This window comes from Mchenga conophoros, linkage group LG6, assembly GCF_057382185.1.
Source record: "Mchenga conophoros isolate Kocher_MC1m ecotype Shallow Benthic linkage group LG6, M_conophoros_male_GT1.1, whole genome shotgun sequence".
Taxonomy (NCBI): domain Eukaryota; kingdom Metazoa; phylum Chordata; class Actinopteri; order Cichliformes; family Cichlidae; genus Mchenga; species Mchenga conophoros.
In genome coordinates, this window is record NC_140531.1 from 34,944,529 (window position 1) to 34,964,908 (window position 20,380).

At 42.8% G+C, this 20,380-nt stretch overlaps 1 protein-coding gene across 1 annotated transcript in view; it reads left to right on the plus strand.

Annotated features, from left to right (window-relative positions):
• LOC146573142 (BCL11 transcription factor A-like) overlaps window positions 1-20,380 on the plus strand; it is a 32,902-nt gene that overhangs the window by 1,366 nt on the left and 11,156 nt on the right. The window contains exon 2 of the mRNA XM_085277741.1: window positions 1,521-1,913. Within this exon, the coding sequence (XP_085133867.1) occupies window positions 1,521-1,913 (393 nt within the window). The remainder of the gene's footprint in view (window positions 1-1,520; window positions 1,914-20,380) is intronic.

Here is a 20,380-nt window from a genome sequence, read left to right on the forward strand (position 1 = left end):
TCGTGAACTTGAACTTGATCCACTTTATCCTGTCCTGCTTGACCAAGCTCATGCACAGGATCGGTTCAGCAGCAGTAGGTTATTACATATTTTATGTTCTCTTGAATGTATTCATATTTTTTCTAAAGGTACACTAAAGGTACAATATTCCCCACATTCAAAGAGGATCCAGAAATAAAGTGTTTACAAAGAAACAGTTACAGACCTTAAATTATGAAGAAAAAATGACCAAAGAGTATAAATATGCTTTTGTTTAATGACATGAAGATTTTGCTTTTGACCAGTATAATTCTGTTATTGGTTATGACCCAAATCTGTTTAATTTACTTTGGAATATTAATTGTTTTTTTTTTTAATTATTGCAAAATAAATAAGACTGCATGAAAACACTGCAAAATTCTGTTCTAGTGCTAATTGTCAGCTTTTGTGTTGCAAAAAGGCACCATTAGAAATTTAAGTAGGCACTTCCTTTTAATTTTTGCATTTATTTTAAAATGAAAATAATCCCTTTGGTGTTTTCAACGAGGGACTGTAGAATACAATGAATGATCTGCTGGTATTACAGGGAGTCATAATACTCTAAAACAGTAAAAAAAGACCTAATGATTTTTCTGATAGTGGAAGAGACCTGCTGCTGTAACCCAGTGGGAAACCTTCGCCTAAACTACTTTAAATTCTAGCACAGTGTGATATCAGGAAAAAAAAACACATTATATTTTAGCTTTCAAAGTTATTCACATCACTCTTGCTTGACATCAGAATGAGATTATTTGGTTTGAAGAAAATCTTTCCACCTAAACCAATCTCATACACCTTGTATGTGTCCATGGCATAAGCTGGTTAAGATAAGTAAAATAGGGGTGAATTCCCTCATCTTTAATGCAACTCAACATACAAGTAACAGGGCCTATCTTGCATAGTCCCTCACCACCTTCTCATCTGACCTGATATAGAATTAAAGCTTGAACCGGCGGCAAGAATTCATCACATCTTATCTCAACATCCCAGTCGGGGCGCCAAGTGTCGTTTACCATGTGGCTAGATGACTTCTTTTAAAATGCTCTCTCTGCTCACTCTCTCTCTCTCTCTCTTTCTCTCGCTCTACTTCAGGGACCTACTCCACATCCAACCCCTCAATGTCTAACCTTGGTTCACGAGATCCCAGCACTTTTAACGAAATGGGGTCCAATCATCTTGAACTCAAATTAGAATCTATTTTTTGATTCTCAGAGGTGTTAGGTTCATTAAAAAAGCGAGATTGGCAGCACAATAAAGAGGGTCAAGCAACTTAATCGTTTGACTGCTGCCTGCGAGCTGAACATGTCAGTCCTTATCGAAGCTGTCTGTGTGCTCTTTCTTCCTTTCTGCCTTCTTTCTTTCCTAAAAATCCCATCTGCACATATACTCCTCGGCCTTATTCCTTTACAAGAAAATATAATAACAGTGTATGTAAACTCAGAAAAATATCAATTCTCGCTTCACTACATGTCACAACTGTCTTTCTTCTTTTCCTTATCCAGCTGAGCCGCTCTCAGGTGTTTTACCAGAAGAAGACTCTCAGGACTCCCCCAGCCTGGGAGTGGCTCAGGGCGAGCCCCTAAAAGGGGACCAGGACCTGCTGACCTGCGGCCAGTGCCACTCTCGCTTCCCCTTAGCTGACATCCTGCTTTTCATTGAACACAAACGGAGGCAGTGCCACGGTAGCCTCTGTGTGGACAAACCTCTGGACAGGCCACCATCCTCCCCACTCGCCTCTCCTCTTTCCACATCCTCATCACACTCGCGGACCCAACATCAGCACCAAAGGAGGGTGCGTCAACCTGTCGAGGTGGCTGTTCAGGTGTCACCGCAGGATGAGGATTGTTTATCTGCACCCTTGCAAGGAATAATCCCTAAGCAGGAGAATATGACAGGTAAACACACTGGAAGCTTAACATGGCTGCCATGCAAGAGTAAACAGATGAGCAGGAGAAATTTGCATTCAAGTGTGAATAGAGTCTTGAAGCTCTAGATTGTGTGGAGTGGGTCACACTTTTAAGGTTCATAGGCAGTTTATCACAGAAGACAACAAATACTCGCTGAAATTTCCCTTCTAGTAGTGAGGATGTGTCCAATCAACGTAACCTGACGGCGAAATGTCTGCTGCTACATTTAGGAGTTGCGAATTTCCCTCAGTAGAGTCATGAATACACATGAAGATTAATAAGGATATTGATAAAAGGCACCGAAAAAGACGCATGGAGACAGACAAAGAAACAGATTATAAAAAGACAGAGAAAGAAGAGATCAGTTTCTTTTGGTTTGTTGCTGCATCACAGATGTGCTCAGATCCTTTGGACTTCACATTCTCTCTCATGTGGTCGTGAGAGATGTATCTCTATCCCTGCCTGGCTTATTACACTGCCATATCTCTTGTACCCTCAAATATGCGCCTGCTGAAGCTCACTGTGATTCTAAAATTAAAGAGATAGGAAAGAATGTAATTACGTTGATCTGTCAAGGAAGAACTGTTTATTTGAGGAACACTACAGCCACTAATTGTCAGTGTTTTTCTTGATTTGAGTAATTAAGGACTTCTTAAGGCAGCTAGTTGGTTTGTTGGTTGTCCACTGGGGCTAAATGAGGCTGTTGTGAAAACACGAGTTGCTGTGCAAACAAGCATGGGTCCCTTATGACTGGTTTTATAGAGTGGAGTTTGATTTTGACCAGCCCATTTTGATGTTTATTCATTTCCTTTAACAGATCTGATAGCATGTGCCAGACTGCGCTGATTGCCTGGGCAGTTGTGATTGAATTTGAAGCCAATTCAGGCTGAATGCATAGAGGGTAGTTTTCAATAATGAGCACTACTGTGCTGTATTAGTCAGCGCTTCAGCTTTGCAGATGGCATTGTAAAGGGCTACTGTTACTTGTTGTCAATGTTTTAGCACTCTGCCATACAGAATAACCACTGTTCATTAGTGTGCGGTTTGTTGAAAATCTTTCTCACAAACTGGGATGGACGCACACATGCTCAAAAAACACACATTCTTCTGACATGCCTCTTGGCCTTGTCAGCTGTTCGAACACGCCTTTCCTTGCTCACTTGGATCATCGTGCAATGGAGTTCACATGATATCATGAGGTCACTAACACTGTGCGAAGAGCTTTATTTATAGGTCTCATTTCTTTGGACATTGTGTAACAGTCAGGATTTCCTTGGGTTAATAATGAATAGGTTAAATTGACTGTATGTGGTGCAAGATTGCATCCTGTTGTGACGCCTCACCTCACCTTTTGTTATCATCCTGTTATAAAATCTGAGGTCAAAATTAACAGTCTGTGCTGCAGAGTCTGTGCAGGACATCATATCAGTTATATATGCATTGCATATAAGACGGCCTCGTCCCACCGCTTTTTTTTTGTCCAAGATTGATGGATACAGACTGGCAGTGCCAGCGCACCACCCCATACTCCATATGCTAGCTGCCATGTTCTCTTACCCTGCTCAGTTAGAGGCTGACACTGAGCTGAGGCATCTCAATATATACTGTTCCTATGCCTCAAGCCCAGTCCAATCCAGGCGAGTGTATGATGAATTACACCCTTAAAGATTTCCCTGCATCTTGCTCCCCTGCATCATTCAAATGAAAGTGACCCTTCCAATCTCCACCCCACTCCTGAAATATCACTTGACACGGACGGATTTCCATATGGACAGCAGTTTGCGAAGGCAGTGGCTCTGGCTAGGTTAAGGAAAGTTGCTGCTTGACTAAAGGGAGCTGACACCCAGAATGGCTGAACTTGTAGGTGGGGGGATATGAGAAGGGTGAGGGCTGAGGAATTAGGGGCAGTACGTAATAGACCGATAGCTCGAGATGAAGCTGTGCCCCTCAGTCTGTCTCTACAGGACAGCTGAGGCCGTCTGGGAGTCTCATGACTGCAGCTGGGGTTTGGGTCTGCAGTCTGGGGCTCTGAGCTGTTAGACGAGGGCAGAGCAGCCTGCGTACCGTCATTTGCATGATAAACAATTAAAGATATGCATAGAGACATCGTAGCTTGTCTACAGACCACGGTTGTCCCAGAAATAGAGCAGATGATGGCTTCTCAAGCAAATGTGATTGCAGCGTATAAAGCTGCTTTTATTTCCCAGCATAAAATTGCTATTAAAGAGACAAACCGGTAAAGTGGATTCAAAGTTTTCATTTACATTAATTATTTCATGGAGTAAACGCAATTGTTATTAGCACAATAAATAAATTAGAGTCTAGTCTTTATAAATTAGATACACAACCACAGTGCATATTGTCTTCTTCTTGACCTATTTACAAGAAATTACAAGAAAAGATTGCATGAATTTTGTACCACATTTTTTGAGGTATTATTACTACATTGTTCTGCCCTGTATTTATCCATCCCAGCATTAGCACCCTTTTGAATTCTCACCAGTGTAGCCACGTGTGTTAATGAGGCCACTGCAACTGTGGAAATCGACCACCATCTCACACTTCAGCTTCTTTCCAGCGCCCTGCCTCCATTGTAACCTGGACTCTGAATCGATACTGAGTCAATTACGGCAGCCACCTTTCACCCTTTTTTCTCTATGAGGAAGAAAACATTCAAACAACAGAGAAGCATTTCTTGCAACACCTCTGTGGCTGTGGAGCATTTTCTTGCAGCAGCTTGCCTGTCCTGTTTCTCCCCGTGTGTTGTGGAGACAAAGGTATTTAGCAGGCTCCATATTGGCATTGTGCCACCTTTCTCCAATATCCCCTCCTTCACCAAGCAAATACATATACACACAGGGTGCCTGTCATGCAGAACTGGGGGGCTGGGCAGTGCGTGGAGATTGTGCATTAGTGGCGGCGGTGGGGGGTGGGGGTGGGGGGCTCCTTGGTAGCGATATCTTTTCCTGTGTCCAGTGTGCATATGCGTCAGCAGACATATGGGTCACTGTGCAAGTTTATATCCAGTGCTTTTGTTTGGGTGATCACTTTAATTGATACTGAAAAGGCAAAGATGCGTGCTGCTGCAATGATTGGACACCAGCTAATATTTTAACATAAGGACTCCATTGTCTGTAAAAAGTGACTCTAATTTGATCCTACAGTCGCTTTGGGCTGTAATAAAATCAGTCCTATTTTTGGCAGTGGGCTCCACTACGTTTTAATGAAGGTGAACAGGAGTGGTTTTTAGGATGAATTTTTCATGGAGGACATTTTTGTATGCTGAAGCCAAGCTCTAAACACCCACAAATGTTGTCAGTGGAAATTCGTCAGCCTTTGTTGTTGGATTAAATGTTAGTGGTTCTGGCTGTATTCAAGTCTACTGAGTGTTTACATCTTGAGTGCGGATGCTGTGAAACTAATGTACGTGTAAATGTGTACATTTATGTGTGTATAAGTGTGGTTTTGACCACTTAAAATGTTTATAGGTTTCCGTGTGTGTGTAAAAGTGTGTGTGTCTTGCTGTTTGTAGCTTTACTACCCTGGGCGTGCAGGCTGAACATGAAAGAGTCTTTGACTTGGCAAGCCTTGCCTGAGGACACCCCTCTGAGGACTATGCCAGGCCAGACTTGGCACACAGCAGTGGGCCTGAGGGACAGGCCGGGCCTAAATGTGTGTGTCTAAGAGGGAGTTAGAGGAGGTGTGTCTGTTTTGTGGGTTTAGGAGGCAAAACGTATGGTGAGGTGGTGGCTATGACTGACAGTGGGAGTGTGTGAAGTTAAGAGCAGGTATGCAGTAGATTGTGCGTGCTGTCCTCAGGGCCTCCTGGCTTGGACTTCCTGTGCCTCTGTTTGTCTTCTAACAACTCCGGCATCACAGCCTCGGGCCATTCAGGTGGAGGCTAGCTGAAATATGCACACACACACACACATCTACACACACAAACATGCATGTGAACATTCAAAAATAGGCTCCCACAAATGCATGCACGCACCCACAGATGCACACACACCTGTTCTATGAACACAACAGTGCACACGCCTCCTTTAAAGATGCACACATATGCTACAGTGCACACATACAGTGTAAACCCCCTCCTGTGAACCTGTGTTTTGTCTGTAATAAATGTGTTACGGTAGAGGCCCCATGACGTGTTGTGAGTTGATGAGATCTGTCAGAAACATATGATCCTTATTTTACCCCCCTCCCCTCTGTCCCTCCCACTCTCTTCCGCTTAGCCTTTCCTCTCTGTCCCTATCTCTTTCTCTCCCTCCCTCGCTCACAGCCTCTCTCCACACATCGCTCCAGTAGTTTGTCTTGGGGGAGTGGAAACTGAAAGTTTTGGCTACATTAGTGTGTCTGCACCTCTTAAAGCCTTCCAACGTCCACTCTAGAGCTCATTCTCACTCTCGCAGATTTGGCTGCAGAGTGAGGCAGACATAAACACTCACACATACACTGCCTCCATCCATCCCCTTTACCCACTGTCAAACAAAGCTATACAACAGAAACATTCTTGTTTGTCTACAGCCACGTCATGCTGGATGAGAAAGTATCCTCAGAAATAAGCATGTCTTGCTGCTGTCCTGTCAATACTGTGGCAGGCAGTCACATCACGGGGTCAGAGGGCATCTGACAGCATCAGGGCCTGTCGTGCCAGCCGCCGGCTTCACCACCTGCAGGTTAATGACTTTATTTTTAGACAGAACAGAAACAGAGAAGAAAAAGTGTCTTTGATACAGCTGTTGCTCAGGAAGTGGCAGATGAGAGCAGAGAGGAGAGAAGTAGTATTTTAGGAAGTAGGCAGGTTAGTTTGAGGTGAGAATGGGAGCAGATTTGACAAAGTAATTTTCCCTTTGATATTTTCCTAAAAAAATACCCATTTTGTCATAATCCTGTAAGTCTTTATTTAGGTCACTGAAACCGAACCAGATTTGGAAATTTTGTATCTCTAAGAGTAACACACTATCACAGCTTCTATCTCTATGCAGAATGTCATCTCAACCTCTGATATTCCTTTTGTGACTGTAGCATTTAAGGGTGTAGTGCTGTTGGATGGTTGCTTTGTCTTTCTCCAACTGAAGGTGATAATTCTGAGGCCATGGGAGAGCCACAGTGACAAGGACATTGTGTTAGTCTGATCCCACTGATCCTGGTCACTATCTAGTTTCTTCCTCCACAGTCTGGCTCACTACAGGTTTCAGTGACAGTACTGACTTGTCAGAACTGTGAGTCTGTTGGTGTGTGTGTATCTATTTGTACATTTGAACTTGGTTGGATGGTTGCGGACACCTCAGTCTTGCCCACCTCATCTCAACCACAAAGTTACAGGACACAGGGCCTTTCTGTCTGATGCTGCACTCGTGAAAATTCCCAACCTTTATTCTTGGTATATTCCTTGGTGGGTGCTCAGAAATGCATTGCCTCCTAATAGCTCAAATTAACCATACATTTCATCTTAGATTCAAATCCCAGATCTTTTAAACATTCAGAAGATAGTTAATTCATTTACTTTTGAGAGTATCTTGATTTAGTCATTAGATTAAATTTAGGCTGTAAGGTGGTATCGGCACACTGCAGTTTGCTTTGCACACAAGCATACGAGCACAAGCTTGCACACAAATGAGAGTGATGCACACAAGGTGATCACTTATGCACGGATGCATGCATGCACACACATACTTCCACAACTGACCCCCAGCCATCATTCCACACAGACACACGCATGTACGCACACTCATAAATGCACACTCCTGTCCCAGGCACCCTTTACTTTTGCAGGCTGAATCTCACTGATAACATGCTGGCGCCCTCATTTAAATTTGAAGCGCTTCTTTAATCTTCAAAGGCCTGATTGCTTTATGAATATGCATGGACTGAGCTGACTCTCAGTTCATTACCTTGTTGTAAATTCTAATGACCATTAGGGCCCTGCACGGTAATTGCCAATTGTTTTGCATTTTTGATTAGCCCATTACCGAAGCACATTCTGAACATGTCTGCCCTGCCTGCCTGCCAGGCCACAGCAAGAATCGGAGGGAGGGGGAGAGAGAGATGAGAAAATAAAAGAAGAGAGTGCAAGGGAACCTAGTGCGAAGGGTGGTGAAACACGGTTTAGGCAGCGTAAATTTTGAGGCTTGGCTCAAAGTGTTGTTTCGGGGGGAAAGTGGGGTGAGCTAGAAGGGGGCAAAAAAAAAAAGAAAAAGAAATGTAAAAGCTGTAGAATTGGATGTTCCCTAAGCAAGCTCCATCGTGCTTGTTTCTGCAGAGCTTGAGTGCAAGAGTGTGTACCTCACTGCATTTATGTCAGCATGCGTATTTGTTGACTCTGTGTGTGGATGTCAACTTTACTATGTGTATGTACCCAAGTTTGCGTGCAGCTGGATAGGGAGGGGTGCTGTGTTGGGAGCGGAGAGATTCTGATAGTGCATCCCAATGCACGTTGTGTCTGGGACTCATGAAAGATTGATGGTTCCTAGCAGAATGGCATCAGCCTGCTACAACTTGATAACATCTAATGGATAATTTAGCACTCTAAAACCTGCAGGCCAGTCCACCTCTCTAGAAGGCTAAAGAGGACAGCAGCTGCTGGGCTTTCGGGGCCGCTGCTGTGACTGTTTGTTGGAAAAATAAATGAGAACAAACAGAAAGATGTGTAAGAGAGGGAGTAAACGAGGCAGGAAGACAGAAATAAAATGCAGAAGTGTTTCTGTGACCACGATTTGAATATCTCAACTGTGTTGATTGCCCAGCTCCGGTCACAGCAGCTTAAAAAAATAAAATAAAATAAAATAATGCATCTTAACTTGAAAATATTTCTAACACAGTCCTCACTAGCACTTCAGGAGCTAAACTAATCCAAATATCTCATTTAGAGCTTGTAGAGGTGGTTTACTGGACATGAAGCAAAAAAAAAAAAAAAATCAAATTAAAGTAATTATAACCTTATTTTCCTTTTTCGCTCCTTGCTGCTACAGTTTCACAATTGTTGCTTCCAACTGTATTTATAGCAAAAAAAGCAGAGAATATAATTACAAATGGAAAAGTCATGTCACTGCATTTTTCTGTATGACAGACCACCCAGATATTTTGATCCATAAAATATTGCTTGTGTGAAGAGGGATACTTTCATTCAGTTATGATTCTTCTTCTCTCTCCCCTCGCTCTCTTTTTCTCCCTCTCATGTACCATTCATAATCTCCATAGTGTTTACACAGAGCTTCGAGGCCTACTGTCAGTCTCTTATTCCCAGACTATTAAGCTGTTGACAGTTTGGTTAATCGTCCCACAGTTTGACTTAAGGGGAATCAGAGAGAGGTCAGCAATGTCTGTCTCCAAGGTGTGTTGAGAAAGTGGCTTACATGTGTGCGCTCTGTGGCATGCCTTTTATTGGGAGTTTGTCTCATTTTGGATGGGTGGGTGAGCAAGCTGTCAGTTTGTCTTTGCCGTGGTTGTGGAGGAGCCCCAAACACATTACAGAAATGATCAAGATCTGGATCAGCTATAGCAAGTTCCTAGTTAGAGTTAATAGGCTGCCTGGATGGTTTATATGCAGCATACGGATGTTCATAGTCTCATTCACATGTGAGAGAGAGACATAACAGCATCAGCAGGAGCAGCAGCAAGGCCCAGTATGTCCAAAGGAGGCTTGGGCAGACAGCATGATAGATGGCTTTGTTAAAGGGTCCCAGGGTGTCCCCTGAACTTGAAGCACTCTGTTTATCTTGAATAGGAGACGCACATAGTATTGGGGGGCAGTGAGCAGGAGAGGGAGAAAGAGAATGATATAGCTTTCAGGGGAACGAAGAGGGGAGATTGCGGGCCGGGCTAGTGTCTGAGCAGGCCTGCATGGGGGTTGGGGAGGTTAAGGGGGGGTCGTGAGCAGGCACGGCTGCTGGAGAGACAGAGAGGAGGGAGGAGGGGTGGAGGGGAGGGGGGGGGGGGGGGGGAGCTTTCCTAGTAGCTGTCCATTAACAGATGAACTTGGCAATGGTCCAGGCCTCAAAGGTCTTGGGAGACAGACACACATGCACATATATTCACACATGCACACACATAGACAGATGTACACTTTCCTGGTACCTGCTCACTGTGGATGGAATGCCACCATGGTTCTTTTTTGTCCAGAGGCGAAACAGGACACGTCTCTGGTTCACCTATGTCAGAACCAGTTCAGACCGGTTAGTCAGCCAGGCCGAAGGAGGCAGACGGACGGGCCTTGTTGCTCAGCCCTCCTCTTCTCTCTCTATCCTCGTCCTCCTCCTCTGTTTTCCAGGCTTTAGTGGAAGGAACAGAGAGAACCTCTAACCTGAGGGCACAGGACAATGCAGAGGAGAGAAAAAAGAAGCGGGGGAGCGTGGGAACAAAGCGAGAGACGAATGGATCCGGTCGCAAACAGGGTGGGAAGAGGAGAGAAAAGTGTTTGGTTGTTGTTGGTGCTCTCCTCTTGATGGGGCAACATTAGCTTAACACCACTGCTGCTATTGTGTACTGAAAACATGACGGCAAACACGAGATTGGGGGGAAAGAATTTGATGTGGAAAATGCACATAATGGACTGTTGTGCTGTGTGGGCGAAAAACCGTCTGTGTCAGTTGCAGCCATATTCCATATAGCATACTGTATGTGTCGGCGTTGATGAACGTGTTTGTCTGTGTGAGCTGTAAAAAATGTGGACGCAACTTCTCTCCTAATTATGACTCGGATGTGTCCCTCGAGTTTTGAGAGCAAGCTGTTCGCGATTCTACTTCAAATGTTCTCAGCTCACACACAAACCTTCCCTCAGCGTGGCAGATCAGAAGGCTCTGTCACATCACGAACATCTAAGGAATTCTCGGATGCCACATTTTTGTCACTTTATGATTGCAGGTTTTGAAAAAAACAGAGCCTCCCTCTTTAGAATATTTATGATTTTAATAAAATTGCTTCTGTGATTGACAAGATGTTTACATTTTTGGCCGCTCGCATACTCATAATTTTAAGTGAAAAGTGGGGTTATGACTCAAGCAGAAGTGCGTAATGCTAAGGTGAGAAAACTGACTTTTTTAAAAGGTGTGATACTTGTGTGAAAGGTTGGTTGTGAAGACGTGGGGATGTTTAAGAAAAGGAGTGGATTAGGTGTCACCTTTTCAGCTAGCCTTGCAGGTGTCTGCCACTCTTTTTTTTTTTACCTGATGCCTGACTTTCTCTCCCTCACTTCTTCTTCTCTTCTTCTGTTCTCGCTCAGAGCCTTTTGTTATTTGATTATGACAAATGGACACCAGGGAAAATCTTTAAAGTTCAAGTGCAGATTTTCTTATCTTATCTTAATTGCAGTAATCTCTTTGATTTTTCCCCCCAAGTTTAGAAACAGTTGATGACTATAAATGCAATGATTTTATAAACAAGTTCACATTCGAATCCAAAAATAGACAAGTGTGATGTTTTAATATAAGGACAATAGATGTGATTAAACGTACCCATCACATGCATGCTGCAGGAAAAATGTGGATAATATATATTTGCATGACTGTGAGTGTATGCACTTAATTGTCTACATGTAAATGTGTGCAATCCTATTTGCATGTATTTCACACATGCCCACATTAGTTTGTTATTTATAAAGAAGGTTCTTCTTTTTATCTTCCCCCTTTACTTTCAGCCTTCAAGCTATTGCTCTATTTCTTAGAAACATGTTTTCTTTCCCAAAAATCTTGTGTGGCTACTTTGGTGCTGAGGCCAAAAAAATATCTTGCTTTTATATGTGTGCGTGTGTGTGTGTGTGTGTGTGTGGGAGAGAGAGATGATGGCTGTTTTTATAATGCCCCCTGCAAATTTGCATATGTATATGTGCAGATTGTATGAGAAGAGCTCTCACACTTAGAGCAGTTGGATGGGGAGGGTGATGGGGGCTGCTGCAAGGGTTGTGTGTATGGTTTATGTGTGTGTGTGTATGTGTGTGTGTGTGTGTGTGTTAAAGGGGAGTCTTATTGGCGCTTTCACCCCCTCAGACAAAGCCGGCCACTACTCCCAGATGGTAGCCTGCTCTCTTCGGCCATGTGTCTGGTATTTGTATGTGTATGTATTTGTGTGTGTATGTGTGTGTGGACACAGACATCCAGAAAGACTGAGTGATGGAGAAATTTGTGAGTGTTTGTGTGCATGAGATTCAAGCAGATGCTGAGAGATGGCCATAACTTGAGTAAGCATACATAAAGACATCTAAAGACTGTGAGGCTTTAATTCATCCTTTGGATGGGTGTGGATGATGTGCATCTTGTTTGAAATGCATTGGAATACATAATTCAAGATAGATGGACAAGAAAACAGAAACGGATAATTTGAAGACTCAGGGATGGACAAAATGGGACAAAAAGATGGGATGGAGGAGGAGAGACAAAGATTGGTCATTTTTAAAGGTGATGACCTAGAGATGTCAATGGGCACCTCTCTAATGGGGTCAGCCTTGAAGACTAGGCGTCAGGATTATGTTTACCTCAACTGTCTGCTGGGAAGCAAGACAATGAGTCAGGACCTACGAGTGTCTCTCATATGTCATGTAAAAAGTATTCAACTTGGCAAATAATTCTAACGGTATAGGAGTCCAGATATTCAATATGAAATCCTGCTTAAGGGTTCTGTCTAAATCCTGGTGTCTCCCTGGGGGTGTATGTTAAAGCAAGCCTTCAGCCCTGTTAAGAAGGGGCTATCTATTGCTTGGACAGACTCCAGCTTCTCTGACCTTGATGTTTGTTTTCCTTGTATCCCCAGACATAAACATGCTTCTCGCACCCAGACACACAGACAGTCAGGAAGTTATCCTCTCTGATGTTTTTCTCTTGCATCTGGCTCCTATGTGAACACAGGACAGAAGTAGTGGGTTTGAAAATTTGTGTGCACGAGAACAAAGTCAGGCGAACACAAATGTTGTGTGAATTTTTCAGTGTGCATTTTTTTACACCCTCCACCACACACACAAACACACACACACGCCTCCGACTCAGGCCCTTCTCTTCTCTGAGACCTGTCAAACTGGTTCTCTTTCATTAAAGCAAAGCCCTTCTCCGTTTTCTTGACCAGGTAGTATTTTGTTATCAGACAAGAAACTAGATTCCCTTATGACAACCTTTTGCCCTACAGCTCAAAGTGCCAAGATAACTATTCCCTTTTTATACCTTTATTGAGGCAAGCCCTTCTCTGCTGGTGAACGGTCTGGCAGTGCTTTCTGTGCTGGACATGCCCTGTTCTCCCCAGGCTCTGGTACTGCATTGGTCTGCCAAGTTGCAGGGCCAGATTGCCTGTAATAGGCCTGCCATTTCCCTCTCATCATCTGTCAGCACTCTGGATCCAACTGCAGGGTCCAAAGAGGGCTACCACTCTCCAATTAAAAAGGTTAATTTGCCCTCGCCGATCTCTTCCGCCCCCCCCCCCCCCCCCCTACAGCTTTACTATGTCTTCATTAACACTCATTTGTGTCGGTGTAGCTTTCTTTTCTCTTTCTCTCTCATTTTACTTGGTTTCTGTAAATACTGCTTTAAGTTGAAAAGGTAAGACTGAATGGCCATTAACATATTTTTTGAGCCAGCATATGAATTAAATTGCTGTGAGTGGTTTCAAAGTGCTTTTGTAGCCTTGGCCAAGCAAATAATGTTAAATTCAGCAATCAGTCTTGAGCGCACAACTTCCTGCTTAATGTCACTTTGATTAACTGAGCAGTCTCAGTAGAGGATGCATGGGCTTAAAGAAAATATATTTACAGCTTTCTTGGAGAAACTAAGATGAGAAGATAATTGCAAATCTTGCTCATATCTATCTATCTATCTATCTATCTATCTATCTATCTATCTATCTATCTATCTATCTATCTATCTATCTATCTATCTATCTATCTATCTATCTATCTATCTATCTATCTATCTATCTATCTATCTATCTATCTATCTATCTATCTATCTATCTATCTATCTATCTATCTCTGTCCAGAAGAGAGAGTCCTAAGAACAGCAAAGATACTGCGCAGGACCATAAAGCTCCCAGGCAGCTGGAAGAGCCCAGCTTGAAGGATAAACTGGGGCGTGTACTTGTTTTGAAAAGTTTCCTCATACTCAATCAAGCTTAACAAATACCAAAAACATCCCGTCAAACCTGAGTGGATGAGCAATGTGCAAGTGAGACTGAGAGCCACCTCATTTAAACAGATGGAGAGGAGTACTCCATCTCCAGTACGCTTGGTACTTTGGTATTTTCTTTTTTCCTCTCAGTTACCTCTTTCTCCCTGATCTTCGTAGTTCTCTTCAATGTTGCAATCTTTTTATCTTGGAGGGAACTCCTCCTCATCCTCTCCCTCCCTCCCTCCCTCCCTCCCTCCTTCCCTCCCTCTCTCTCTCTGTTTTTTTTTTTGCCTTAAGCTTCAGCAGCGGTGTCACATGGCAAGATATACATGTGGACATGTCGCTTTGTGATCCCAAAGCTCAGGAAGGAAGCTGCCTCTAACCGCTGCCTGTGCTGCTGCATTCTGTCAGTTAGCACTGCCGTCAAAGCTCCATCCTCGCGTCCGGCCAGCACAGCTAATAAAATATTTGGTTTGTGGATCTTTTTGAGCAGGATATTGAGATAACTGAAATATAGATAACGCTGGATTTGGATTTGCACATTTCTCTTCATTTGTCATAACTCCTTTAGCCATGATTTTAATTATTTTAGACATTGGACAACTTTTGCCGTAAGTTATTCAGAAGCCTTTCTCCTTACATAATACAGCTATGGTAAAAAAATAAATAAAAAAAATTAGCTAAGCTAAGTTACAAAAATATGATTTTTTTTATTCTCACAGAATATAACACACGTTTGATGAGAAGTAAATTTAAATTAACGAAAAATTCAGCCTTGTCTGTACAGTTATTTTACCTAAATAAATCGGTTGTAGCAGCTGTGTCATCATCTGCTGTTGAGTATGAAAGCTGTTAAGTATAAATGAAATTGGGGGGTCATTCCTGGTAGTTTAAGTGATTAACATAAGCTAATGACTTTGGAAGGATGAACAGGAGGTGAAGATAAAGGGGGGGGGGGGATGTTGTCTGGCTCCCTCACCCACCATTAAAGGCCTGCCCCTGGACTGAAAGAGTGGGCCAGTTTCCCATGCACGGGCAGCACACGCAGGCCCTCTTTGGTTACACAAAATGTCTGCCTGTATGGCTACGGAGAGAGATATTATTAGCGTTATTTTGCCGGAGTTATATGAGAGCATGGTGCTTTTAGGACCCCTTGTTTGAGTGGCTGACAGACACTTGAGTTTGTGCTGCAGATTAAATGAAATTTTAGCAGCTTTTTCTTGGGACTAGGCCATAAAACCACACAAAGGAAGCAGCTGCCACTAATGTAATCTAGAATGGGGTGCTGCAGTGTAAAGCTGTCCACCACTCTTTTGTTTTTCCATTCTTCTCTTCTTTGCAGCTCTTTATGCCTTTCTTGACACCCTTCAACTACACCCCTTCCTCTCCTGATAATATCCTTGTTCTCTCATTGCCTTTAATTCCTCTTTTCATCAGCTACCCCTCCATGTACTGTAGAGGTGATGAAACTGGGGGAGAGCAATAAAGGGCATGTGTTTTATGAGCAAACATATCTTTTTATGTCTTTATATATCTATACAGCGGTGTCAAAGGTACATGAGATAGCATTTGGGTCATCTGCAAAGCATTCTCAGCCACCTTGGCTTTATTTTCTATAGGCCTACACTATATCAGCTAGAAATGTATGGAATGAGGAGCTATGCAGGTTAACCTTCTGCAAACAAAGTTAATTTTTCAGAATGAAACACAACCAGTCTGCTGACCCTTGTGTCAGTTGTCATGATTTCTCAAAATGACAAGGTGGATCTCGGGAATCTGAGAATTGAGAAAAAAATTCTGCGATTGTATGAGTAGCATGCGGAAGAAGCTGTGGAAGGAAGACTTGTTTGAAGTTGACGTTTGTATCAGCATAGCAAATTTTTTAACTGGCCGGCGATGCTTTACTCAAGTAGTAACTTCTGTAAATGAAGTTTTATAGTCTGTTAGAGAAGCAATGGCACAAACATCTGGCCCATAAATCTCAGGTGGTGCTGCAGAGTGCAGTCTGAGGAGCCAGTTCTATCTATCCCCTGATCAGCCATTAATCCAAATGTCTGCATTTCCACATGCATTTATATAATGTTTACAAGAAGTCTTTCTATTGTAGGCATTGCACTGTGAAGTGCTTCTGTACTGTCTAATACATGTGAAAATAACCTGAAAGCACAGTTCAATGCATTGCTTCTGCAGTGTGCATACAGCAAGTATATGAGTTTGTATATTTCCTATGTTTTTTTTTGAATATGTCTTGCCACTGCCTGTTGAGGAATGTCTCAGCTCATTGGCCCTTTCTGTAAAGAAATAATGGCTTTGAGGTGGACTCAACCAGCCTGCCTCCCTGCCAGCTAGCTGTACATGCATGTGTCCTGTTCTGCAGCTGTTTGTGAATAAATCCTTCTGTCACTAAATGCACACAGGCTTTCTTCACCTGTCCTGCTTATCAACTCTTTTTGAGAAGTAAAAGCTCATTTTGGTATTTTTCGAAGACATCTTTTACTAGATTTAAAGTAAAATACGATTGCTTATTTGGAGATTATTCTTGCTGAAATTTGGACTTGTTACTACTATTATCTCTCTGACGTGCTCAGTCTGCCTTGGATTATTTTATCTTGGTTACCTTTGGTTTTACGCAGCCTTTGTAAAAACAGTAAATTAATGTTTTGCACACTTGCCCACCAACACAACATGTTTACTTAAAGCTGATGACTTCATAGAAACAGTTCTTTTCCCCCTTTTGCCACCCTCCCTTTTTGCTCCTCTGCTTTGCTCTCCCTCTTTCCATCCTCAGGGTAGGTTGCTATAGTCCCCCTTATAAACATAGTAATCTATAGGAGCCCTAGACCCAGACAGATTTTTGGCATGGCTGTACAGGTAGCATTCCAGCACGGTTTGAGATCTTACGGCCCTAGCCTCGTTAAAAGCCTGATTTATGCTTTACAGCTGGGCACAAAGGAACCTACAGGTTGGCTACCTTAATTAATATCACGCTCACTACAGCTTGGACCTATGCAAGGATCTGACACACCTCCGGGGAGAATATGCAGAAAGATCCACGTGATGGTAGATGGTGTGAGTGTGCACGTAACTGAAAAGACAGCTGAAAAAACAAAAACAAATACAAAAAACTTGTACCTGTGTTAAGCATGCTTTTAAAAGCACATGCAGTGCAGCCAAACTGAAGCCATCACTGATATATATGCTAAATTGGTCTTCAATAGCAATATTGGTTATGGGTGTTGGCGTTCTGATCTGTAAGTCCCATTCTGTACTGTTTGGCCCATTATCTTCCATTCTTTGCTATAGTGGCTGATCAGACCACATGTCTTCAATTAGTAGGCAGGAATCTGGTACGGCGAGACTCGAAGATGAAGAATTGTGTGAAGCATGGCCTGCTATTGCCAAGCATATGGCCCATCCATCTTACAGACTGTTATCGATGGTAAACGTTACATGTACATGAACTGAATGCCTTAAACCTGCTCAGTCTTCTCTCCTCCAAGTTGTGTTGCTGAGAAAAAATATAATTTAGCATGAAGTGCAATCAAACTTCAAATCACTGATTTGGCAAATTATTTTAAGGCATTAGACCAAATAACAATGAATAAATAAAAAACAAATCAACAAATGTTATGTGACTTTTTGGCATTAACCTCTCGTAACACTTCATATTACAACTTGGTAATAACATGGTAATAACATGGTAACCATGTACAAATAAAGCTGCAATAACTACAGTGAGAGCAATCCTGCTGTAAAGGTCTAGAAAAGGAGCCCAAAAAGAAATATATATAGGTCACTTTGGATCTCTGACCACTTCTTCGCTCTCTTATGTCTCTCCCTGCTTCTGTAGTAAGGGGCTGAATTTAGGGCTGAACAGGAGGCCATTTTGCAATTTTAATCAAGATTTGGAAAGCGCCTGGGCAGAGCAATGGCCCAACACAGTTTTCTCCTTGATGAATTAATAATGTAATGGGGAATGGAGGCTTGGAAGAATGGATGGTGGTTGGTTGGGGCACTGAGGTCTCACTGTTAGGGCCTGTGTCCTTATTATGGGATCAGAGAACTTCATGTCCTAAGCTTCAATTCCAGTGTGCTCTTCTTGGTAAATTAAGTGCTAAGATTAAAAAAGAAAATCACAGAATATAATGATCAAATAATTCTGTAACTTAAACTGTGTCTTTTTCCTAAGGAAAATGGATTTGTGAGCTAGATCTGACCCTGAGACACCCCTTGATCTAAAGAGTCTGGCTATTGATGCTTCCTTAACCACTCGACCACCGTGTGCACAGTCACACACACCAGATGGGACGCGTGTTAAACCCTCAGCCTCCACAGCTCCAGGCCACGGGACACTCCAACACACTGGCCCTCTTGTTTTAAAGTGCCATGTCCCTCCACAATGCCTTGAGGCTCCTATGCATAACGAGCTGCTATGCTTGGCCCAAGCTCACATGCCCTGGTCCTCTCACCCTGAGGTGGTAGGACAGGGTGAAAAATAACTGCATGTTTAAAACAGCCCTTGTTCACTGATATCCAAATGATGACCCATGCCTGAGAGCTTCTGGGGCTACTGTGAGCGTGTTTATGAACAAACAACTCAGGTCAACATCAGGCAAAACTTTGTGTTTTCTAAAAGCTGTCCACTTTTGCACAAGGCAAAGAAAATATAGTACTGGTATAGATTACCGTTGATCCAAGTGCATCTGAAGCCTAAAACCACCACAAAGACCATCAAACAAATGCACCTTCAGTGCTGATTTTTTTTTTTACAGAAGTATTAGTGCAAAGAGTTTATCCTTCTCATTTGTGTCAAGTAAAAGTAACAGAGAGTCAAAAAAATTTGCACACGCTGGCCGAACGGATACATTTTGAGATATACCTGGCACAAAATACATGCGAGAAGAAAATGAGAAGTATTTTGAGACACAGGTGTTTATAAGTGAAGAGTCCCTTGGGGTTTAAGAAAAGAAGGATTTAGAGAAAATTTTTTTGCTTGTGTGTGAGTTACAGTATCTGTGTGTGATATAGGCCAAAGGTAAAAGCTAATAGATGCATTGAAAGGGGCAAGGGAGAAGCTATGGGTGGGTTACAGAGTGTGTGTGATTGCGAGAGAAAGACCTGCTCTGACCTCTTTCAGTGCTGTCATCAGAGCGTGTTAAGAAAATAACGTGATGGAAAGAGGAGCATGCAGGCTGCATCAGGGACAAAAAGGGAATGACTTCAACCTTAGACAGGCTTAAGTGTTTACTCAGTCCAGACAGATACACTGTGTGTATGTGTGTTACAGTGTGTGAAGCTGTTTTTATCTGTTTGGATGTCCAGAGATGCACAGACTACAGGTCCGTGCCTGTAGATGAGAGAAAGTCTCTTTAACTTCTCTTCTTCTTAAACTTAGGCCAACTTCGTGTTTATTTTTCATCTGCTTTGTGTTTTACCCCGACTTTTAATTTATTATTTATGTTTGGCTGTTTGTGCAAGTCCATCTAGGAGTACATGGTAGTGAATGCAGATCTTGCCTCATACATCCACACATTTCACTTAACCTAGTCCCTATTCCAGAGGAATAGAGGCAAACGATAAAATACCATGAAATTCAACATGAGTGTTTATTGCAAGAGAGCATCCTGTTCTTAAAGCTACTATGGATTTCAGTATCTTTATAGGTAGATAGAGACTGCTTAACTGGCTTTAAACAATTTCTATTTCATAAACGATACAAGGATGTTGCAGCCTGGCTCATTCTGTGCTCTGCCCAGAAGCAAATGAAGCAAAAGCACATAAAGACACAAATATGAGGCTTTATTTAAAGTAAGACAGTTTTTCAGGTCTGCACTTTGTGTTTCCAAATTTTAAACTGCCTTCTTATTGCTCAGAGTAGTCAATAGCTCTGTTTATCAGAGCTTTTCTGTAAGCTCTTTGGTAACGTGACTTCAGTATGCATACATTAGATCTTCAGAATTGCTTCCATGTGGCATTTGTGATGTTTTGTCCATCTTCCTACATGTCTGTGAAGACATGTAGTGGGGGGGAGGTCAGACACAGGGGCCTGTATGCTCCGGTGAAGCCGTATCGCGTCCTGGCAAATGGTATGCAGGCTCATAACGCGCTCCACTCATCCAATAGCCGGAGACGAAACAGTTTTGACAGTGTTGAATGCCCTGCCCCGGGGGCCTTATCATCCTTTGCTGCTTGCCTGCCTCCTTCCCCTGTTTCTCTTCTCCTGATGCTATCTATCTAGAGATTTATGCAGAAATGTGCAGCTAGTCGACCTCCCTGGTCCCCTTCCATCCTTTCTGCAGGGACGGCAGCCTGTCATAAGCTGAGCTATGCAGAGATAGTGAAGCTCAGGCTCTGGCCTCATGTTAT